This window comes from Tetrao urogallus (genome assembly GCF_951394365.1).
Source record: "Tetrao urogallus genome assembly, chromosome: 15".
Taxonomy (NCBI): Eukaryota; Metazoa; Chordata; class Aves; order Galliformes; family Phasianidae; genus Tetrao; species Tetrao urogallus.
In genome coordinates, this window is record NC_136828.1 from 669,780 (window position 1) to 694,491 (window position 24,712).

General features: G+C 44.8%; 1 protein-coding gene across 5 annotated transcripts; it reads right to left on the reverse strand.

Annotated features, from left to right (window-relative positions):
- Nucleotides 1–1,146: 1,146 nt before the first annotated feature.
- Nucleotides 1,147–24,183, reverse strand: GLYR1 (glyoxylate reductase 1 homolog; the record flags this gene model as incomplete). 5 transcript variants are annotated; one of them, XM_079542710.1, is made up of 16 exons in its annotated part: nt 1,147–1,221; nt 1,569–1,693; nt 2,191–2,370; nt 2,812–2,974; nt 4,002–4,103; nt 4,395–4,505; nt 5,506–5,605; nt 7,324–7,397; nt 7,492–7,542; nt 8,568–8,624; nt 9,516–9,602; nt 12,575–12,817; nt 13,419–13,557; nt 20,945–21,024; nt 22,056–22,092; nt 24,143–24,183. In XM_079542710.1, 16 exons carry the CDS (start codon nt 24,178–24,180, stop codon nt 1,147–1,149), a joined length of 1,662 nt encoding a protein of 553 aa, XP_079398836.1. The 5 variants fall into 5 exon arrangements, with proteins under 5 accessions (XP_079398836.1, XP_079398832.1, XP_079398835.1 ...); XM_079542706.1 differs by having other exon boundaries at nt 4,395–4,487; nt 24,143–24,180; XM_079542709.1 differs by lacking the exon at nt 12,575–12,817 and having other exon boundaries at nt 4,395–4,487; nt 24,143–24,180.
- Between the last annotated feature and the right edge of the window lie 529 nt (nt 24,184–24,712).

The window sequence follows — 24,712 nt, forward strand, 5'->3', positions numbered from 1 at the left end:
CCCTGTGAGGTAGGTAATTATCCCCCACCTATGAAGATGGGCAATCAGGTTAACAGATAAAATGACCATGAAAAGGCCAGAGATAGCACGGGAAGGAGCTCAGGAGCACCCATCTCTTGGCACCATGATCATTCCCCTCACACCTTTCAGACTCATCACTCTGCTTGTGACTGCTACAATCCAAGACGCCTTTGTAATTATTGACTCTAGGGTAAAAAAAAGAAAGCAAATAGTAAAGCAACACAAACTAAGGCCAGGAGCAACCCCCTAAAGTTTGTTCCTTCACCAAATTAAACACCTCTGGCTAAGTTTTAAGCTGAATGTTTCTCTTGCAGCTTTTATGCAAATCTGTGTGAAGCTCCCATGCTGTTTGTGGGGTGGGCAGCTGCCATTAGCCTTTTAGGAGGCCACATTTACCTACACTGGTATTCTCCCATTTTCAGTAAGGTTTGTGTTCCCTATGCTAGAGTTGTCTGTACAGGGGAAGACTTGGATGCAATCTGTTCTCAACAATATGAGGAATTCCTCCATCAAGGTGCTGGGGAGGTGGAAGTTTAAAAAGAAACAGAATCAAGACAGTGTTGCATGCAACCCCATTACCTTCTGGAACTGTCATTCTCCTCCACGGGAGGTGCTTTGTTCTCAAACAGTGGGTGACAAACAGGAATGCTCCTCACCTTACTTGGGACCAAGGACTTTACAGATATTCACAGGTAGATGGGATGTAGTCACCTGTTCCCCTTGATGCAAAAAGTCCAACACACGCATTATTTCACAGCAAAGGAGAAAGGGGATCGTTAGAAACAGCATCTTGGACAAGCATACAAAGAAGAAAATAAAAGCAGCCAAGCAGCAGATTTCTGGCAGAGTTGCCTCAGAGCTTCTGAACAAGCCGCCACTGTTCTGTTCCATGACTGTCAGTGCATGGCATGGATTTTCTAATTAGACTGCAACAATCCGAGCCCCCTCCTCCCCCCCTTCTGCCACCAGGGGAAGGCCGACCGCAGCAGCTGCCTCCATGGCAGATCTCAAAGTCTGTGTATAAAAGGAAATGGAGAGACAGAGATGGACTGGTCCAGAGTTAAAACCCAGTATCATAATAATATTAATCAATAATCATAGTATTAACAGTAAGAATGGTGCAGCCTAGTGGATGTAGGCCCTGTACACTGCAGACATGTCGTTGTCTGATTGGTCCAACGCTTTTGCTCGTTTATAGACCTACAGAAGAGAAACAGAAAAGGATCAGTGCCTGCTCTCACAGAAAGCCTTTCCCTAGTGGAAAAATTACTTTCCTGATCACTACAAACCAGAAAACTGCACAGTGCTTCAAGTAAATACAGCAGGACAGATCAGAACACTCCAGGTTTTCTTTAGGTCATTTGTTTTCACTGATGTAACACTTTAAGAGCTTCTACCATCACATGAAATTAAATTCCACCCCACTCAGAATATATTTCAATTGCTGTTCCTTTCTCTCAGACAGCACATAACTCTCAGATTTTGTCCCTTGGTGACAAACAGCTCTAACTCCGCCTACTGAACAAACACTGAGTAACAGCACTCACCTCGTTGGCAGCAGCTGCCATAGGAGTTGGATGGTTGACAGAATCACCCAGTGCAATAGCTAATCTAAGATCCTTCTGTATGTATTTCAGGTAAAAATCAGGTTTAAAGTTTCCTTGCAAGATATCTGTTGAGAGGAATGCAAGCAAAAAATAAGCATGACAAAAGTAAATCAAGCCTATCACACTGCAAGGTCATGCAATTCAACACCTAACTTCCCTTTACCATCGTGATCACCAGGAACACTGCTTTTAGCTCTTCTTTTTCTCTGCTTTATATCCTCATCCCACCACAGCAGATAATATCACTTCTGCCCACTGACAAAGTGAGCTCAGATTTCTAAGCAGCTTGCCCTCCATTTCACTTATTAACCCATCCCAATGAAATCATCACTGTCAACTCAAGACCTGAGCAGGCTGTAGACAATGCACAGCATGAGATGTATTCTCAGAGCTTCTGTCTATAAAGGTTAATGAATAAAACTCAGCTCTTCATTTTCAGAATGCTTAAAGCACTCAGAACCCTAGGCTAATGAAGCTGGGATGACTTCCTTCTTTCCATCATTAACTGAAACTGACAGACTGTGACAAACATCCTATAATAAAACAACAAAGAGAACTTTACTTTGGCACTTCTGGTCCAGGAAGATGCTGGCAAGTTGTCCCTGATTGAGGATATCCAGAAGGGTCTGTTGGGACTGACCAGTCACTTGAGCCAAAGTCAGTCCTTCTGCTATTGTAGCCATGAAGCTGCCTTGGACCATGTTCACAATCAGCATCATCTTGGCAGCATTGCCTACTTCACCTAGAACAAAACACAGCACTGAACATTCCTCCAGAACAGATGCAGCAGCCTTGCTCCCCCACCCCACGCAGTGTTAACACTACTACACTTTCCATACTGATCCCAAACACCTTCTCCTTACAGGCTCTGGAAAACTTAGCTGTTTCCCATGCACTTGAACAACAGGAGAAATTAAAGTATCATTTAAAAATAAAAAGCACCACAGATTCTCCAAAATGAGACAATGTTCAAAAAAGAAAACTTAGTCTGAAGGCTCTGAAGCTGGTAGAATTCCAGAGGAGCGGGCTGGTTTCCCATGCTGCCTATGGAGACAGAAAGCAGCCAGTCCCTCTTGTCAGCAGCCTACAGAGATGATACATATGCCTCTCAGACTCCCTCCTGAATATCCCAGTCCTTGCACTGACTAAGAATCTGCTATCAGGCCCTCAGTGTTTCAGTTACCTAGAAAAAAAGAGGTCTTCCCCATCGCTTGGAAACAGCTACTGCAGTCCTCATATAAACCCCTGTCACCAGCTGCCAGGATCACAAGCATCCCATCATTTGATAGCTGCTGATTTCCTGAGACTGGTGCTTCCAAAAAGCGACCACCCCGGGACACTATCACCTGGAAAAATAGTATCTCTGGTTAGCAGTGCACAAACAGCAGGCATTGAGCACTGTCTGAGGACAGAATTTTAAAGCACAAACAGCTTAGACACAAAAACAGGAGAGGGAAGCACTGCAATACATCTAGCATGATGCATGACACTGAAAGGTGTGCCTGAGCACAAAAGTTGCCTTCATTCTCAGCAACACTTCTTATCTTAATGGTGAATATTTTCAGCAGCTGAGCTTATGTGCTTCTGCCATGGCATCCTGTAATGGCCAAGAAACAGTGCTTCGTGTACAGCATAGCACTCTCAGATTATTTGCTTTGCATTTAACCCCTCTTCCCCAAAGATGAAAGGCCTCTGACAGAACCCCTTGGCCAGACATTTACTAATGTGTGTGATTATGCACTTTCCAAATTCCTGTGTTATGCATTACTACACCATCTCTGCTTAAAACTTCACCAATGCTATCTTCCCTTCTTTCTGCAATAAAACACACTCATTTAAGGGCTGAGGATAATCATCAAGACGTCAAGGAAGAAATAAAAAATGCCATGCCAGAAGTAAATCAAAACAGTTCTACGTCAATCCTCCCTTTAAAAATTTTTAGAGTGAAACATTAAGGCACTTTTTCCCCATAACCGAGGCACTTAAAATAAGATTATTATCAGTTTAAGGACACTTACACATCCAGACTGCATTCCTCCTCCAGTTTGCTACAGAATATCAAATCTGTACCAAATCTATACTAAGTAAATACTTCCAAAGGGTTAAAAACTCAGCAGGCAGTTCACATTGGTGCCACCTGACAGCCCTGACAAATCCAGAGGCTTTGCTGCTGTCGTAGAGTACATCTTATCCAGCTCTGTTCACTGGTCAAGATGTGACAATTCATTCTGTCTCACCTGCTTGAGACTTGAGTCTCCTCTAGAAGAAGTCAAGAAATCTTACAAAACATCTGTATCATCAATAGCTTAAAGCCTGAAACAAGTATTGCAGTAATGCTGCTGAGTCACAAGTGTTGTAGGACCAGCTGATTACCTGGGCCAATTCTGTGACCGTATCTGCATCCACAGTGGACATATCCACATAGCACTTCCCTGGTCGAATGCCCTGCAACACTCCACTCGGACCAAGCACCAGCTGTGAGGAACAGAAGAGCGGTAAAGCAATAGGGTGTCTGCAAAGAAACTCAAACCCTCCAAGTCCAAGAAAGCCTGGCACTGCAGTGGCAGTCTTCTAAAACGATATCAAAACCCAACCCCCATGGATTATCTTTCTGCCAGTAAAAGGGAGGGAGGTAAGTATGACTTTGTTGGGAAACAATGTGACTTATCTGTCCTGCCCAGCACCTGCAATAACCCAGGCTACCTTCACCAGTAGGAATCAGAACTAGCGCTCAGCGGTGGAGGAAGAACAAGAGCTAATCCTTACATCCTTTGCTGCTTTTGGATCTGATACACAGGCAAAGGTGATGTCACAGGTGGAGACAACTTCAGCAGGGGTTCTTCCCAGCCGTGCCCCTTCCTGGATGAACAAATCACACTGCAAAAGTCACAAATTGAAACGTAAGTAAAATTAAGTACAAACCAAATGGGTTCCCTAGCACTTTGATGAAACAAACTTTACTGCCAGACTCTGCATGAGTCAAGTGTGTTAATTATTCAGTAAATTCAGGTTGGGTTTTGTTGGTTCATCTCCTACACCCAAGGGGCTCCTCTGCAGCTTTCCTGAACCCTCAAGAGAAGAGCTTCAAAACAAATGCACAAGAGAGAAGGCTTAGGTGATAAATTGTAAGAGATTGAATGTTGCAGTTTTTAGGAGAGAGCGCAAAAGAACTGGTAAACAGAACCAGTTGCTGAACAGTAAACAGGATATGCGCAGCTGAGACTGACGCAGGCTTTAAAGGGCTGCTGTTTCAAATTCTTAGCTCCTTCCCACCCTACCCCTTGTTTTGTAGTTAGAAAACATCCTTAAAAAACCCTTTGCTATTTTACAATACAGTTGACACGTGCATGTTTTCTCCTCCACTACAGTTGCTAGAACACAACTGTGTAGCCATTTAGCTCCATTTCAACACTGAAAAGGAATATTCTTAACCTGGTCTCATGTCATGACACAGCATGTTTGCCACACAATCTTCAGGCACTGCAAACAGCACAATGGATGTGTAGATGAAGCTGTGGTCAAGAGGAGAATCTCACCACACCACTCCTGGGCTCAACTTCCCAGCATATGGTCCTTTTGTTAAGCTTCAAAACACAATTACTTAGCTACCTGAATCAGGAGTATGCCCAGGGAGAACTTTATGTTGCAGTCCTCAACAGGGACACAAAGCTGCAACTTCTAACATCAAAACAACACGGTAGGAACCGTTCACAGCTTCTAGTATGAAGTGGCCACAAGCACTCAGGAAATAATAATCAAACAAGGTGGCAAACATACCTTGAGCATCCTCTCCCAGGCACCAGCGATTGGTGATTAGAGGTAGTAGGAACATGTTTAAAAAAGGAAAGTACTGTCTATATCTAAGGTACATGCCTACCTTCTCAGCAGTCCGGTTCCAGACAGTGACAGTATGACCCATCTTCAGTAAGTTGGAGACGATGCCACTTCCCATCAGACCAAGTCCCAGAAATCCTATCCTAAAGGGAAGGGAGAAGCATTAATGCAAGGAAGGGATTATGTAACAGATAAGAAATTGTTGTCAGCTTCCCTTGATCCTGGAAGCGATCAAGAGCAAAACCTGGAACACAACCAGCAAAAACCAGACTACAAACAGCCACAGCCAGAACAGGACTTCCAAACTGGGAAGACACTGTGCTTTAACAGCAAGCCAGTGTTTGTTTTGCATACTAAGCATCGCCAACGATTTCCTCTAGAAAGACTTAAGTCTGCTTCAGAAAAGTAGCTGAATGCTAAAGGTTGAGGGGCTGTTGGTTCTTCATTAGTTTTCTTTTGATTAAATTTGCTGCTCTTGTACTTTCCGTTACTAGCCATTGCTGTACTGAAGAAAAAGAGGTCAACTGCACATCAGCAGGTGCTTCTCTAATTTGCTTTCTGATTTTTGAACCAAGTCTTGCATACAATGACTTGTTTATACTACTGAATGATACATTACTACTTTTACTTCAGTAAAACTCAGAAAGAACTACTGTACTATGCATCACACACAGACCAAAGGCCTAACACCTCTCCACAGCTGCAATTCAACAAAAAAATAGTAGCAGTCCTGTACAGGTCAACACGAGAATAATCCCAGGTAACTGCTGCCTTCCCTCTCCTAAGATGGGGAGAACTTTGCTCCCCTCATTTCAAGAAAAAGACAACAAAACTAACAAGTTTCATCTCCATAATTACCTGTAATTGGAACTCTCTGGCAGTCTCTGCTGCAGCAAGCTTCATACCCAACCACAATCTCAGTAGGAATTTCTGAATTGTTCACTTACACGTCTGATGTAACCTCAGCCTCACAATCCCCAAAAGGTAATTCTTCATAACTAGCCATGCTACATTGCACTATGGCTTTCTCAAGTCACCTCTACTCTCCCAGCCATTATTTTTTTTTGTTAGAGCAGACTAATTCAGACAGATCACGAGTCACCACAGGCTCCTTCAACAGCTTAATGTCCATCTATTTACAAAGCTCTGAAACAGACCTTCTCTCTCTCCTTCTCCCAACCCAGCTCTGTGCCATGCTTTCCTGAGAGACTGTTTTACCTGAACAGCTTCATCGTTATTTTGGTTCCCCCTGAGTACAGCTGAGAATTGATATCCCATGAGAAATGACCCAACGGCAAACAGCAAGGCCTGAGTGCAATTTGAACACAGCGGAAGTTACAGAGTGAAACAGGAAGCTCGAGTGAGGCTCCTCTCACTCCAGAAAGGAGAACGGGGACGTTAGAAGAAACCAGAAAGCTCACGTGCTGCATAGCAAAGCTCCTGTGCTGGGAGCCTCCCTCTTCCGCTCGCCTTCTACGCGCTCAGGGCAGCAATAACACGGCCCTAGTCAACTGCCATGCACCACTGGAGAAAGATATCCTTTTATCATCCTGCCCCACATGGCATTCAGAAAGACTGCTTCTTCATGTTCTGCAACGTGCCCTGCAGGAAAAGGGCAACTGCAGGAGAGCACCGAGATGCAAGTACATCCAGGGCAGACCTCGTTCTAAAGTCCTGTTTTGCTTTTAGCTGCCTCCCTCCCACCTCCACCCAAATGAGTGTTTCACACAAGGACAGAGGAGATCTCTAGAGAGAAATGTTAGGTTTATTTATTCTCAGTGACAAGCTGGATAATGGCTGCATGTATGAGATGGAAAGGAGAAAAAGAAGGGAAATGGCTGAAGTGCGTTGGAGATCTTACTTTTTGTCTGTGGGTGTGATACTGCCATTGACTGCCGTGCTGTCTGCTGCCTGGATGGAGGTGGATCCTGTTTCCTGAAGAAAGAAAAAAAAGGACCACACAGCTCTGGAGGAACTGCCAGTCTTCGTGATAATACAGAAAATCCATCAAAGCAAACATCTGTCTCACCTCTTCACAAACCTTCAGCTTCTTTGTGATAGCTTGATAGCAGACAGCTGGCTGTACGGATAAAACAAAGCATTCAGGGGAAGGACAGTGCTGATCTGCTCTGCTGAGCAAACAGACCGTATCCTCGCTACAAAGAAAACAGGCAGCTCACCCACACACCATCTGCAGCACAGGAAAGCTCTCAGGCTTCCCTTAACCAGAGAAAATAAAACCCTATTGTAAAATACCGAGTTCCTCCCTTCCTACCCTACTCCAACAATTCAGACTGTTTTCTGATGCAGGGACTACAAAATCCTTTCTGTAGCTCACATGGCAGGCACTCCAGCGATGAGGATACAGCACATCCCCACTCTCACATCTGAAACACAGCCTGCTGCAGAGCACCATAGCGGTGCTCATTATGTCACTGGAGCTGCTGAGGCAAAGCGTTTTTGTTAACCTAAGGCAGCACGTGGCTTACAACAGTGTGGTGAAGGCTGCTCCTGCTCAGGCTGCTTATTCTGAGCTGCTCTTAATCTGTCTCTGCACGGATCCTCAGCCGGATATGAACTGTTTTTCATTCAATTTGATATTTTGTTTTCCTCCTGACATTCACAGGCTGAATATAAAATCCTGCATGGTTTCTGACTCTAAAGTTGGCTACGTTTTACACGGAGCTTTTCTAGTCAGGGACAGTTTTCTTGCCATATTCAGTTAATTAACAAATTCATACAGATGAAGAAATTGGACGGATAACCACCAAACAAAGAACAGGGCTGCAATTAGTAAAACATCACCTTCTAGCCCTCATATTTAATCTGCAGAATTTAACAGAACAAGTCTGCCGAATCCTGGTGCCAGGTCATCTTTGATATCTAGAACTATTTGTTGTCCTCACTGCCAAATCACCTTAAACCTAAATGCCGGGAAGTAACCAAATGGTCAGATTGCACGAGAGTCTCATTGCTACTAGGCCCCAAGGAACGCAATTTCAGAGCTGGTTATGTATCTCCTTGTATTTAGACCTTCATCCCAGCAAAGGGCAGGATGCCAAGCTAGAGCGATCAGCAGAATTATCCTGTCTGCCCAATCCTCACCTTCTCCGTCTGGCTCAGCAGGAAGTGATGAAAGTGTGGGTCACTGTCCTTCACAGGCTACAGAGAAAAAGTACAGACTCAGAAACATTCCCAGAGCGTCACTGAGCAACCACATCACTATTCCCTGTTCTCCCGAGCAGCATGGTAATAACTTCAGGTGGGAAATATTTAATGCGTGACAGCTGGACCAAGCAGTTTGTTTCAATATAGCAGTTTACGTTGTGTTTCATTTGCAAAAGCAAAGCCATTCAAGTCAAATCCCTTATTTCTCAATTTCTGCAGGAAAATCAAAACGAAACTATCAGCAGGATTAACAAGGGAAGAAGTAGCCTCTCCTTATCTGTAGTCCCAGATCCCACCTCCTCCTCCTAATGAAATAAAAACACTTTCCAGCTTCCAAGGAATTCCTTAAAACATACTCATGGTGGGTAGTGGCTGAACATTAATCTTAGCAGTCACGTGATGGGCAGCTGGAGCATTCATCTCTCCATGAACACTCTAAGCACTAGCCTAGAGTTGCACTCTTCTTACTCTGCTTGATCATTTAATTATTTAAGTACAAAATGAAAGCTGATTATGAAGAAAACTGAAGTAAACCATCCAATATCACATTATGCAGACATGGAGAGCCTATCCAAGTCTTCTCTTCCAGTTCTGCAAAGCCAGTCACAGAAATATTTTTGAAATCAGAAGTGCAAAAACATGTAGCACAGTTAGGTGTGAATTTGCAGACTGCTCCATAAGGACAAAAATCTCACTTTCCAACATACTTCCTAGCTGCCCAAAGGTATTGCCCAGCTTTGTTATACCACAGAATGACAAAGAAAGCACCTTAAGCAGAAGAGAGAACTCCACCATTTCAAATTGGAAACAAAAGGTTCTACATCATCTTCAGCTTGGAACTAAGTTTGCAGAACCATGCTGTAAAGCCAGCCCAGGGTTTCTCACCTCACTGACGCTTGGTGGCCATTTAAATCCAGCCACTGTTCCAGTCATCACTCTTTTCACTGTACTTGACTCTGGAATTGTGAGATCCTGAGAAGATACAAAGGAGATCAGGAAAGAGCTTACAAACTGACTAAGTGGCTGGTAACAGCAAAATGATTGCAATAGCACACACACAGTTTTGAAAAGCACTATGCATACCTTTCCACAAGTGGTCATATTTCAAGCACGAGGTGTATTATCAACACAGGTGATGCAAAGTGGAAAAAAAAAAAAAAAAAAACAAGAACAAAAAAAACAAGAACTGTCAACAACAAAATTCAACCAGTTACATACGAAGAATGGTTTTTCCAGAAGCTGTAACAGGAATTATCACACTTGTGTAATCATGCAATGAGCAGAGAAACAAATGAACACACTTGATCCAGCATTTCCCTCTGGTGGATGCAAAAATCTGAACAAATGGGTAAAGAACATCACTGCAGTCAGACAAGGTTTGAGCTGTTCCTCATCCTCCACTGTTGTTAAAAAAAAAGGCAGCAGCCTACCTGTTAGCAGGAAAACCTTCTAAGTGTGCACCTCATACAGCCACACCTGCTGTAGTTTCCAGAATGCATGAAACTGGAAATCATACATGGACTGTTCCCATCCCTTAACATGTCATGATGACACTTAAAGCACCATTATTTTACTGTTGTTAAATTTTGATCTGTTCATCCTTATTTCCACAGGTAAAGATTAAAACATAGGTCTTTATGATTTATAAAGAGAATGTGCAGGGCTTCTATATATTGTGTAACCTTCCTGAGATGAAGATTCAGAAATGAAATGCACTTTCTGCAAATGCACAGTGTGCCTCAGTGTCCACAAAGAACCACCAGAGATGAGTGCCGTTTACAAAGCAAGGAAGAACAAGGCTGCTGGAGGTAACTGACACTGATACAAACGTTTCATCTGATAGCAAGGACAACTTAGACATCAGCCTCTAACGTTAAAGTGCCACTGTACACCAGAATTCTCTTTTTGAAGACCACATAGCTGCTTCAACTGGCAAAGCAAGGACGAAATCTGCTCTGATACATAAGTAGTCACATTGGTCCTTTGAAAATATCCACATAAACTCGAAAATGAGAGTATCTGAATGAACATGTATGCCTACAGGACATTTCTAGACAGACCACACCTCAGTAAAAACTGGATCCTTGAATTTTATGCATCCTGAGTACTTGGAAAGGTAGCTGAACTGTGACTGAACAAAGCAAATGAGCCAAAAAAAGAAAAAATACATCCCAAATACCAACACTGCAGTAACTCAGAACAGGGACAAACATTTTCTTTCCCCTAGCACTAATAATTCTGGGAAGTCATGAGACCCAGGTAAGCAGAATGTATGGTTTCAAATTTGTGTCATGGACTGAAAAAGTGTTGTGGCAGTGCTGCTGGATTTCACAGCGATTCCTCTAATTATCAGTACACTGCCCTTCAAAACTTGCACAGTTACTTTCCTACACAAACCAGCTTACTTTCAGTCTGCAGCAAGGCATTCATCCCCTAGCTGACAATCTCTTTGTGGCAAGCTGATGGAAGCCACTCCACTTGCAGTTTCCCAGTAAAAATTTCTAGCGCCATAATTCAGTCACTCAAAGCTCTCTCTGTTACCCCAAGGCAGCTCACAGAATAAAAACTAAGCATGCAGTGTGCCAGCACTACTGGAATTCCCCCACCATTCATTTTGATTAGTTTGGACTGAATTTACCTCAAAGACAAAAAAGCATTTTATGTTAGGGAAAAAATGGTCCAGGGCTTCATCATAACAGATACATTCAAAGATACGATGTGATCATAGCAACATCTCAGAAGGGTAAGCTAAGGTGCTCATAAAGTGTTCTTCTGCAGTCAAGTCAAAAGATTTACAATTAACAGTAATTCACCTGTATGATCCAACTTCCCCTTCTTCCAATTCTCTCAAAAGGAGAAACTGATGGGCTCACATGATGTGATTTAACAGAAACTGGCTTAAAAAAAAAAATAAAAAAAGCCAGCGTCTCTTACGACCAGCTTCATTTTTACCACCAAGGCATCAAGAGTTTGCTGTTCAACCTGTTAAGGCCAATCCTGTAACAATTCAGGAGATGGAAACCAACTATTTTGAACTGGATCCTGAAACACTGAAAGCAAAGGCTGCGAGGCACAGAGCAGCACAGTCCCTTTGAAGCAGCGGTGAGCAAGCACACTGCTGTAGCATCAGCTGAAGCCTCCCAACAGTCTTCAGGTGTAGTCTCCAGTGAAGAACGTGCATTGTAGTAATCCACTGAAATTTCTATCCATCTGGACAAGAAAGATCTGGACCACAACAGGGAGCTCCACAATAAATAAAGATGAGTACTCTGCATGACAGTAGACAAAATATTGCTGGCTACTGCTTCTGTCATGACACTCAGAAGTAAACAAGGGAAGTAACGAGGATAAAATAGTGATGCTCCAGTGCTGGACCTTTATAACGGAGAATGGAAACATATTCCATAGCACAGAAATGGAAATGAATACAACTAGTTCATCTTGTGCATTATTCCCACGCTACACAAATTTCTTCTTCACACCTTAGTCCTTAAGAACATCCCACCCTCAGTAAGCATGGAGGGTGAAGTTAAGAGACTATAAATCGCTTGATCACACAAAGCAGATGAGATGAGAAGGGAAAAGTCGGAAATCAGATGAAGAGCCACACCTCCTCACTAATCCTTCCCGCATCAACTGAATTTGAGGGGTAGTAAGATGGAAGGTGGAGTCTCATGAGACAGCTCTCAAAGCCCTCTCAGAGAGATGACCAGAGCCACTCAAAGCAACTAACTGCTAAAAATGCACGTGAAGAATCAACAACGTGCTTGTCAAAGGTATCCGACAGCCAGCTGGTCTAGAAGAAGCAACATGGAAGAGCTTAAAAAAAAAATTTGGTACTGAACTGATACTCTTCACACTGGCCTGTTAGTTAAGGTGCCAGTCATCCCTAAGTCCACCTGCAAAGTCCACAGAGGGCACTGGCGGACATGCACAACACAAACCTTCTCATCCTTGGGTGGACGCCCCCGCTTTCGGGGGCTCTGATCCTGGGCTCTTTTCAAAGGTGACTTTGATCCTCTCTCTGACGATACAGAAGAGACCCTCTTTTTTCCTTCCCCTGTGCCCTTCTTCAACTTCCCTTCAGACAAACTGGCTTTGCATTTCTCTTCGCCAGCAGATTGCTTGCCTCTTTCTTCGCTGGAATTACGCCGATTCTTCTCTTCACTGGAGTTATGGGAAGATGCCTGAGAGATTACAGAATAGAAGATGGTAAGGAAAGAAGAGCTAGAATGACTTTCATGCAAAACCAAGGATGCGAAGGACCCCATGCTGTTTACTATCAGGCAAACCAACAGCATGGGAACATGAAAACTAGACTGCTAGCCCCCTGAAGTCGGTGAGTGAAATTCCTTGTTAGCTGACCTGTAAAAACACTCACTTTGAGTCACTGAGTAACAGCACAGGACATCTGAAGACCCAGTGGGAGTGCATGCACACGTATGCACTTCCACTAACAGTAAGATTGGTACTATCATCCACGTCCAAGGTTAAGACTGATTTATAAATTCATCATAAGCAGATCAATTAGCCTCTTCTGTGTCTCCATCAATCAATGTAACAAGTCTTTCACCCCTCATCAGACAAGACTGGATGGGGAAGAGGAGAGGTTAGGAAACAATAACAATTTAAAATTGGGGGGAAAAAGAAAAGACAAAAATGAAAACAAAATCCTCCCCAACAAATTGCCAGAAATAATCAACTCCTTTCAAATAAAAACGTGTTTCACCATCATTCACTTTAAGACTTGTTTTTATGCACACGGTAAAGAAGAAGCCACTCACTCACCTGGTCCTTGCCTTTGGTTTTTCTAAGAAACTCCTCCACGGCATCCACGGCTTGCTGGAAGCGCTTACCCTTGTTAATCTTTATCATTTCTTCTTTGTGCAGGTGATAAGGCTTCAGCTGTTCCACCTTGATCCAAGCACTTGAAATCAGAAAAAAAAAAAAAACAGTTATATTCTCCAACAGCAGCTTCCTCAACCATCCAACTCCTAGAAATAGTGACACATTTCTTGTCCAGAGCAATCAACGACAAGCTTTCCACAGCATGAAGGACTGCAACGCCTGCATTCACTGAGAACTTTTTTCTGGCACTTTCACTTGGTTTCTCCCTCACATTACACATCACATTCTGCTAGCATTACTCCCCTCTAAGCACTACTGACACTCTATCAGCAGACCAGCCCTTAGATGTGATCAAGGGTACCTGTTCAGAACAAAGGCTGACCAGTGACCTCTCCTGTACCACCAGGAGGAACATCCACAATCACATGCCACCATATTTGGTAGTATTAACCCGTTCATAGTGCTGTTAAAAGTCATCAATCCCTTGCTCAAACACACTGTGCTCTAGTAACCACTATTTCCAGTTAGAAATCAGCTCGCTAAAGACAGACTGAAACTTTTTGTGTCCCATGTGGGGAGGGGTAAGGTCCCCTGATGGAGTTGACTGCAGAAGTAGCAGCATCCTTCCCACAGTGCCATACAGCCTACACCACAATTCTGTCATTGCCTGGAAGCAGAATTCAGTATTTTCTTGCACACCAAGCTGAATCTTTCTGCTTAGTTTACATCATCTTCATAATAACTGACTTAACATGCTATAGAAAGTCAAACTTGTTTTCAGACTGGGGTCTGCAGTCAGCAGCTACTCAGGGAACTCCTCCTATGTGCCCGAGCTTCACAGTGACATATCCTAACATCCACTGAGATGCAAAGGCCTTTTCTGTGACTCTCAGGGACAAAGCATACCTGGGTACTACGCAACATCAACCCACACTAAGTCATCCCATGTGTATACAGAGGAAATAAAATTTGCCAGTACACTGTAAGAAGGCACATGAAACGTTGCTCCCAGATTCGAATTACAGAATAGGAAGCATCTCTTCTTCCACGACATTCTCTTATGTTTCTATCTGCACACACTACTCCTTTCCACTGCACAAGCTTATTACTTTTTTTTCCCCCCATTACTTTTTCCACTGGAATGGAGAAAGCCTGAAGCACAAAGCTCTCTGTTCCCTGGCTTAGAAGGTGCATTTCAGCACTTGCAATCACCCAAGATCTCAGAGGCAAACTCACAAGTAAGAAACAGCCTTCAGTGCTGCCTCACAGGAAGATAAACAGAAGGGGCCTCTTCCAGTTTATCCTTGGTGTGCCACCTACTTGGAGGCCCTTCTGCAAGGTACAATGAGTCTTCTGACACTGCATGTCCATCCATAAAGCCTTTGTGTGTTTCAGACACCTGAAAACTAAACCATTCTCCACGAAGCATATTCATTCACGTTTCTGCAAAGGATCTCTTGTTTTTGTTAAGCAATGACCTCACAGCTATTATTTATAGAAGAGGTCTCCAGGATGCAACATATAAAAGGAACTACAACTCAGCAATGAATGAACATCCTAAAAAAGGAAAACATCAGTGACATCACATCACTAAAGCTGTCACATTTTAAGATGAGACTGTATTCATACTGTGGCACAGTCATCCAATACTCAGAAAGAATGGGTTAAATACAAAGTGAAAAAGGTTAAAAAAATCTACATTTTGGTAATGGTCTTCTCTGCTAATTTCTCCAGGCCCTTTCTCATCCCTTCCAAAATAGCATTCCTAGAAAAACCCTTATAAAAATCCACATTCTAGTCATGAACAACAAACAAAACTTAAAATTGTTGACGGTGAAGCAGAGCTAAGTGTGAACGTGACCAAGAGCAGCATGGAGAATGGTGGCATAGAAGAAAGAAAGAGGGAACAGATTCAAACCCACTGTATGAGCTCAGTACAGGTAACAAGGCCTTAAAGCATGCTGCTTTTAGCCATTTTCCAGTCTGAAGACACCACTTCCTAAAGACAGCCTGAACAATTGGAGAGATGGAAGTGGCAGAAGTGCCCCATGTACCCACATTTGGCAGAACTTACAGTTAGCTCTGCTCAATGGTGGCACTACCTCCAAATTTCTTTTAGTTACTGGAGCATGGGAAAGTTTGCAAAGCTTACGCTGTGCCAGTTAAGAGGCCCACACTAAGTGCCACACAGCCAGCTACAAAAATCACAAGAGAACAGCCTGGGTTTGGAAGTAGCCAGTGTTAGCTAGCACACAAGAAGCCAGATGGAGAAAATCAAGATGGATTTTGTGATGTGAAAATGGAATGCTGCACTTTCTCATCAGAACTGGCATAATGATGAGTAAAATCACACAGCTAAGCTCTCTGATTTATCACATCCAGTTTTTAAAGGAAACTTAAAAGCAGCACAAAAATGATCTCATTTACGTTAAATCATACAACTGAAAGGAAGGAGCATTTAGCAAAAGAACAAGCAGCAGGCCAATGCTGAGAAAAGTGTGTAATAATGAAAAATGTACAGCAGACCTTCAGAGATACCAGCAGCAAAGGGCCAAAAAGTTCTGACTACAGTAATGTTCAGTTATGGCACTCTGCTGAGAGATGTCTAACAACAGTCCAGCTGGCTCTGGCACACAGCAGCCTGCCTAGAGCAACACGGAGCTCTGTATGGGCTATGCCAGCTGAAAACAGCAGCAAACTAACCCTCTGTTTGCCCAGCCTATAGTGGAGAACGGCTTGAGAGCAGCCCTGAGGAGAAAGACTTGGGGGTGTCAGAGGATGAAAAGACTCAACGTGAGCTAGCAATGTGTGCCTGCAGCCCAAAATGCCAAACATACCCTGGGCTGCATCATGAGAAGTGCGACCAGCCGGACAAAGGAGGTGACTCTGCCCCTCTGATATTGTGAGACCCCACCTGGAGTACTGTGTCCAATTCTGGAGCTCCCAAAACAAAGACATGGAGCTGTTGGAGCAGGTCCAGAGGAGAGCACAAAGATGATCAGAGGATGGAGCACCCTCCCCAACAAAGACAGATTGAGAGAGCTGGGGTTGCTCAGCCCGGAGAAGAGAAGGCTCCGGGGAGAACTTATAGCCCTTCCCAGACCTGAAGGTGCCTACAGGAAAGCTGAGGAAAGAATTGTTATAAGGGCAGGTAGCAACAGGACAAGGGGAAATGGTTTTAAACTGGAAGAGGGGAGATTTAGACTGGATATTAGGAAGAAATTATTTACTTTGAATGTGGTGAGAGACTGGCACAGGCTGCCCGGTGAGGCTGTGGATGCCCCCTGCCTGGAAGCACTCAAGGCCAGGCTGGATGGGGCTGTGAGCAAGCTGGGCTATGGGAGGTGTCCCTGCATGCAGCAGGGGGTTGGGACGAGATGCTCTGAAAGGTCCCTTCCAACCCAAACCATTCTATGATTCTATGATAACCTCTGGCTCTTAGATTCCCAAAGCGTCACATCCAACACTTGACAAACTCCAAGTGTCTTCTGATGTCAGGATCTCAAAGAATGCTTTGTAAAGACTACATCCAATAATTTATCTCTCCCTAAAAAGACAGAGAGAACAGTGGCGTAAGAGCAAACGTGTTGGCATCACAGCAGCATATGGAGGATGGGAAGACAGAAGTCTGTGCTGAAGTTGTTGGGCCTAACGCAAATAGGCTGCAGATGACTCTATTTACCTTGGACTGCAAGCTTCCTCCCATTTTTCTTTGATGTAACAGACAGGAAGCGACCCCTTACCCCAGCACTTCTAGTGAGACTGTTTACTTTTGTACTGATGCTTCAAAAAGGTGCTCTGATAAGAGTGGGCTGCTCCAGTTTCCTATTAAGACTCTGATACATGACTTACAAGACTATACAGCTATCACAGCATTTCTGCAGTGTGTGTGTGTGTGTGCGTGTGCGCCCACAGCCTGCAAGACTTCCTGCTGCTTCCAGTTGAGTAGTTAGCTTAGAAAAGGTCAAACGGTTTCCAAACAGGCCATGAAACCTAAGAATATTTGCACCTGGACGGAATGCACTGAGAATTTATAGAACATTAGCAGACTACGAGCCTGCCAGCCTGGTCATCCTACCAACTAACAGCAAGAAAGAAGCACGCATACCAACTTCTAAGTCCTTACACCGCTGCCCTCGATTACTAGAATACTGAACCAATATTTCAAGTGACAAGACTGTAGCTTGGAAAAGCCCCTTTTATTTTCCAGACTAAGAAATACAGCTAGAAATGCTGATAAGAGGTCAAAGTTCCATTGCAATTTAGGAAGGTTTAAATTCCAGTAACTGAATGTTGTTGCACACTTGTCACTTCTGTGGGCTGGAAATACCAGCTGTTATCGATTTTGGATGAAGAATCATTTTAATGTGAAGTCAGCCTGAGGACAGATACTCTGGAAGGTAAGTCCCAGACAGACTCAGAAAATCTCACTATTGGAGAGTAAGTGAACAGAGGCATTTCATGAGCGTTGTGCACCACAACGAAGGAAGTCAGTCAGAATAGGACACGGACATTACATTACTGCTGTGAACACCCAGCTGGCCTGCTCTGCCGTACAGTACAGGAGCACGTGTCACACTTGAAACCAAAACACAAATTCCTTTTCCATGGGTAAAAATAGTTCTCTTCTAGAAAATCTACCAGCCTGAAAGCAACAGAGCAACTCTACCAACTGAGCAAACACAGAACTCCGAGCTCAGCAGGAACTCTCAAAAGCCCACACTTACAGAGCAGTCTGACTGCCCTCTACTCTCCTTTTTGTGTCTCTCACCACAGCTGCACAGAGCCTTCCAGGTAACGTATTCCTTTCACCACTAAACTGAGCCCAGTAAAATTAGCATGTACACCTCATGCACGTACCACGGCCAAGGTTACACCTAAAGCAGTGAATTTTCTTGACAGTTGTACCCCAAATCACTCAGGATTTCAAAAATAACCAGTGCCTATCTATACACTGCAGCAAAAGCACTGCCAAACAGAACATTTTCATTCACTCAACCACTCTGCTCACATGTGCAGTCACACTGCAAATCAGTTCTCACTGTTAAGCAGCTTTCTCCTTAATCTTTGGTAGGGGAAACTGGAACCATGCTAGTCAGAAGGAAAGAGCCTTTCCCCAGCCTGAAATGGTGGCGTTTCGGAATTCCTCAGAAGAAAACAGACCATCCATGCTCTGAGATTACCTATCACTGACAAACTGGCTGGCAACCCAGCCAGTGACTCTACCCACCACCAAGCACCGCCTTCACCTGTAAGGTGACAAAGAGTGAAGGGCTCGTGCCCAAACAGCCACCTGTTAAACCTTGGCACAGCAAGGCACTGACAGAAGATCCATGAAATTTGATCAATGCTACGTTAGTATCACCTTCCAAACTTGGGAAGGGCAGAAAGATGTAAATGCAGGAAAACAGGAATACCAGCACAAGCCTGTGTGCTCATCAGACCATGGGCTACAGCCAGTGACAGGAGCTCTGCATCCTCCCATTTCTAATTCTGCTCATTACGTAGTGATTTTTTGTCAGTTTGGTATTTCCACCCCCTGTTTACATAGACCTTAAAAAAAAGTATTGTAAAACACATTAGTTTACTTACACAAAATAAAAGGAATTTTCCCCCCCAACATCGACATTTTAAGTGAAATGATTTAAAGTCTGTGTGACTCTGCTCAAAGATAAGGATTTTCTCATGGTTCTAACACCAGCATAACCCCCAGGTACACAAGATTCTCTCTCTCCTGTCTAAAAACATTATTTTAGGGGCAGCAAAAGAGACAGTATTTATTTGTAATCAATTTTCAGACAGGGTACGCAAGTCAAAGCAAGCAGTAATCATGGAGCAGGAACTGATTAAATCCCACAACCAGCAGGGGGGCGAGGGGCAGCCCTGCAGGTGTGTGCATTCAGCAGCACTGTCTGACATGGCTGCCTCTTCCCCAGCCAGAATCTAGAAACATGGAGTAAACCCCAGCTGCTTGTATGTCTGAACTCTTCACCTGCAACCAAACTGCTCATCTCAGTGACACAACCTTAAGACGTACAGCCGCTTTCTCCAAACTTTTCTTAATGCAGAACATCCCTGTGGTTGATCCAAAGACACAACATGCAAGAATCAAGAGTAAGCAGGTAAGTAAACAGGATAGAAACAATTTCCTCAACTTAGGTTCAAAGAATTGTTCAGGTTGGAAAAGACCTTCAAGATCACTGAGTCCAGCCACAACCCAACCATACAGCCTCGCTCTAACAGCCCACTCCTAAATCACACCCCTGAGCACCACATCCCAGTGGCTTTTAAACACACTCAGGGATGGTGATTCAACCACCTCCCTGGGGAGCTTAGGGGTTGTTACCCTTTCTGTAAAGAAGTTTTCTGTAAAGAGCTTTGAGAGCTCAAGTTAGTTAGTAAGAAAAAAAACCATCAATATATGACTATATGACTTCAAATCAACATTCACCTATCTTACATTACTACAGATCCAGCAAACCTTCCTACTTGTATGCAGCACTCATTTCTGCTCCATCAAGTACAGATTTCAATTCTTAATCACAGAATCATAGAACGGCCTGGGTTGCAAGGCCCACAGCGCTCATCCCGCTCCAACCCCCTGCTGTGTGCAGGGTCACCAACCAGCAGCCCAGGCTGCCCAGAGCCACATCCAGCCTGGCCTTGAAATGGACAACTGATATTTTAAAATTATTTTTGCTTAGCATCTTTTCAATTGAAAACAGCTTCCTTAAGAAACATTCATTAATTGGCCTCAATTCATTACTTCTGTTCCCACTAAAAATAAGGTGTTTTCTAAAATGATTGTAGGATTGCATGACTTAAAGACTCCTATTATGTGACTTAATGCCACGTAGCAACAAAGAGGAAAAGAGAAAACCAGCAAAATAATTTCCAGCTTCACAAAAGGCAAGTTTTCAGGTTTTTTTACTCTGAATTGTCAATTTCATTGTGCAGGTATGTTTGGAATCAACAAATTCAGCTGTGCAAAAAGGGAGCCTACAAAAGTCCAATGCTGCAGAGTCGTCCTAAGGCACAGCAAGAACGTTTCCAGTCATCAGGCATGAAAATACATTCTGATCAGGAGTGGCAAGCACAAAGCCACGCTATTCTTCATGGCAGTACATGAATGCCCTTAGCTGCACCTTGCTCGAACAGCGTCATGCCAAAACCTCACCCAGTCACATCACACCTGCTCCCCTAAAAATGGCAGATTACCAAGAACTTCCCAACTTCCCATCATCAACTAAAACCCCAACGTATCGAGTACAGAAGTCTTTGCAGCCTTCACACACCCACAAGTGGCTGCAGCATGCACTGATAGATGGATTTCTTTGCACGTAGATCAATGAAACTCTCACAAAGCCACGCTTTGCTGCGTTGGGAAACCTTTCTTCCATTAAAAGAAAAAGAAACCGTGTTACATGGAGCAGTATTTTCATGGGATGAGAACAAGCAGTACATACTGATCTTCTGTTCCAAAAAACTTCACAAAGAAGCACTTTTTTCCACGAGGTTTCTTCAGATCTTTAGGTGGATTAACAATCTGAAGGCAATTAAAAGTGACAGTTAAAATAAAGTACATAATGAAAGATGGCATTAGAATTTTTGCAGACTTTTAGTTATTTTTAATCCTAACTATGAAGACAACTTGAATCTGTTACAGTTAACTGTGTATTCTCATACATACCCTTAGATAAGAGCAGCAGAGTGAACAAAACCCCAAATGCCAGTTACACATCGGCACCAATCCCCAGCAAGGTTGTTCCCAGCAGGTAAGTCAGGAACCTCTCTAACTTCATCAGTACAAATGGCACTTAAGGGAACTTGTTCCTCTTTGCTACCTTCAGGATTCATATTTTATGCTCTTAATAAGCAAACTACTCTGCGAGTAAAGCGTGAAGTGCTGCTGAAGAGAAAAGCAGCCATTGTTACATAGGTGACACCACAGGGGAGCCTGGACTTAACCTGATCCAAAGACAGGAGTGAAACCAAATGCTTATGGCCATCAGCTGCATTAATTGCATTTTCCTCTGCGGCGTGCTTTTGTGTGAGCACCCTCACACCTCGTATATACACCAAAAATAAAAACAAAGTTCTTCATTGGAAATGATAATTATAAAAAAGTGCCATTTTAAAATCTTTTTGGACTTTCATCAGCAAAAAAACAGAAAATAAAAACAACCACACTCAACATCTGTAATTATTACTTAAATAGCACTGCTCTAAAACAGTATCTTGAAGGCAGATTCTTTATTTCTATTATTTTAACCAAGTAACTATGGAAGAGGAATGCTTCCTAGAAGCTGACAGGGGTTGGTCTGGGGAAAACAATCAGTTCCAGTGCTGGATGCAGCTTTTCATCACACCTGAGCAAACAGCTCAGTGACAGGGTGATCTTCTGCATCAATTAAAATCCCATTGGTTCACAGTTCAGATCCATGTGGATGGTATATAAAAAAAAGTAAAGCAAAAACTAATCCCAATCTTTAACTGAAAAGCTTTCAGCTAAAGGTTTGTCTGTGCAGAGGGAAAAAGAAAACCACCAAGAAAACAACAACAAAAAACCCAACTCACCTTTCCTGGCCATGGTGGGTACCGACCCAGCTTCCCCCTAGGGAGAAATGGAAGAATTAGGCAGCAGGAACAGAGATGGGGATGGAAAAAAAAAAAAAAACACAAACCCACAGCATCCCAATTCTCCCTCTTTCTATTACGCCATGTTTTTCATACTGAGAGAAATACAACTGATAGCCAAAACCTACCGTGAGAGGCAAGGCGTGAGCACTCGGCACACTGCTACTGGTCGATACCTGCACCTGAACTGAGCTCCTCAAAGCCTGCATGAACTGGCTGCACGATCAGAATTTAAGTCAGAAGAACACCGGCAGCAGCACAGCTACTGCCTGGAAGACTGGATGCTACAGCTTTTATTGCTCTTGTAAGATTGGATATTCTCTCACAAGGAACTGGGATAAGCAGCGATGCAGGCAACCAAACCAAAGATTAGGTCGGTAAGTTACACCCATCAGGACAGAGCAGGCTGGTAAGCACAGAAGGGATGGATTTGCAGCTCAGACAGCTGAGATTCTTAGAAGTTCTCACAGGGAAGCACTAACTGGCAGGACCCCTGCACTAGGTGTTCCACTGTCACATTCTTCAGATGCTTGTCACCACACGTGGTGGTGTGCTAAACACAGAAACGAGCCAGAAGAAAGGCAGAAAAGTTTACTTCCTACACTTGTGCATGTTTCAATTACAGGAACTGAATAAAAATATTTTTTCCACAGAGGAATAGAAGAGACATTGGCCTTAGATCACAACATGCCAGCTTTATTGCTACCTTACCCTTCCCACCTACAGAAACTGCAGTACTCTCACAGAAGTCATTTGGTTGGTGCCTTGCAAGAAAGCAAGAGAGAATCTGTAGAGCCTGCCAACTCCTAAGCAAAAAACTCCAAACAAGAGGCATTCCAGCCCCTCCTGAGTTGGGAATGTTACCCAGAAGATTCTGTAGCAATGATCAGGCAGAGCTACTGCCAAGAGCTTTAACCAAGCTCACAACTCATAACTCACGCTTCCATCCCTGTGCTGAACAAGATGCTTCAACCTTTCTCTGTGTTACTGTCTCACTGCTATAGATCTTCCGCAATGGTGCCAGGGATGGTAGCTGTCTAGTCTGTCACGTACAAAACTAAAGCAGGATGATCTGCATTCCAACACCAAGCGCACCGCACTGCCCAAATGCCTGTTTGAAGCAAATGGTGCTGAAAGAAAGCTTTATTTACTTTTAAACAGCTTCACAGCACTGTCCATTTCTCAGATGAGAAGTTGCAGCTGTCACACAGCCAGGAGCACGCCTTTCTTTTTACCTGAGACAAACGCACAGACCTGTGTGGTGGTGCTTAGCTATTTCTTGTGAGCCCTACAGGAAGCCCTAACCTGTCCGGTGAAGCAGAGCCTCAAGAGAGCCTCTCCAAGCACTTGGAGATCAGTGCTTACAGGCCTCGAAGGAATCCCTTCAGTTCTCCCGATCGGGAAATACAAAACCACAGCTCTCCGACTACTGGAAGGTAAAACTGGAGTGACAAAGGGAAGGAGCTTCTGTGAGCTTCAAGGAGAACATCCTAACCTGCAAAAAAAACAAAAAGGTGCTTTCCCATGTTATTGTGCTGCTTGGCTGACGCACTCGTTCAGCGCCTCACTCGCTTACTTATTTTCCTTCTTGCTCCTCTCGAGAGGAGACCGCATTTCCAGCCGAGCCAGCCAATGACCGCCCCTCGGTCCCGCTCCCCCGCTCCACCCCGAGCCCCGCTCCCCTCGACGCCGAGCCCGGCAGCCGTCACCGCCGCCATCCCCCGGGGCGGCGTGAAGAGGAACGGCGAAACTCAGCGCCCGCCCTCCCGAACCCGTCCCCAACCGCTCCCTCCCCGCCGCAGGGCCTCGGTCTCTCCGTGGCCCCGGGGTGGCACCGCCCGGCCCGGCCCCGCCGCCGCGCTCGGCCGAACCGGGCGCAGCCCCGCCGCCGCCCCGCCCGCCTGCCTCTGCGCCGCTCCGGGCGGAGCCTCGGCGCCGCTCCCCCCGGGCACCGCAGAAGGCGCTTTCTCCGCCCGCACGCCCGAGCCGTGCCCCGCCACCCCGCCGCCGGCCCGCACCGCACTCACCACACCAGATCTCCGAGCCTCAGACTCACGGCCGCCATCTTACCGACACCGCCGCCGCCACGCAAGGCCTGCCGGGACAGGACGGCACCCCCCGCGGGGCCGAGGGCCGCGGCGGCGCTGATTGGCCAGGCGCGGTCACGTGGACGGGAGGGCTGTCAGCGCCGCTCCCCCGGGGTGTGGCTGCCGCTGCGGCGCCCGTCGCGTTCGGGTACCGCCTGGGATGGGGCGGCTGCTGCTCTGTGAGCGCCGGCGCCTCACCGCCCTTCAGAGAAAATCCGTCATGGGACCTGAGTGCCCCTCTTTTGGCTTAAAGCCGCTTCCATTGCTGGGTGGACTGAGGCTGAGTATCTCATTCCAAAGTGGCATTTGTGGATTTAAGCGGACATGTCTGCCCCGTTCCAGCTCCGCGCTCCTTGCAGGAGATGCAGCACGTGAGGACAGAATTGGATGTTCTAAAGGCATTAACGGCACTTAAAACTGAGTTTTACTGCATCCATTCTGTGCCCCCCTCCTCTGCTCCCTGTCCTACACATATCGCTCCCGCCTGTTGACTGACAAAAGCTGGCGTCT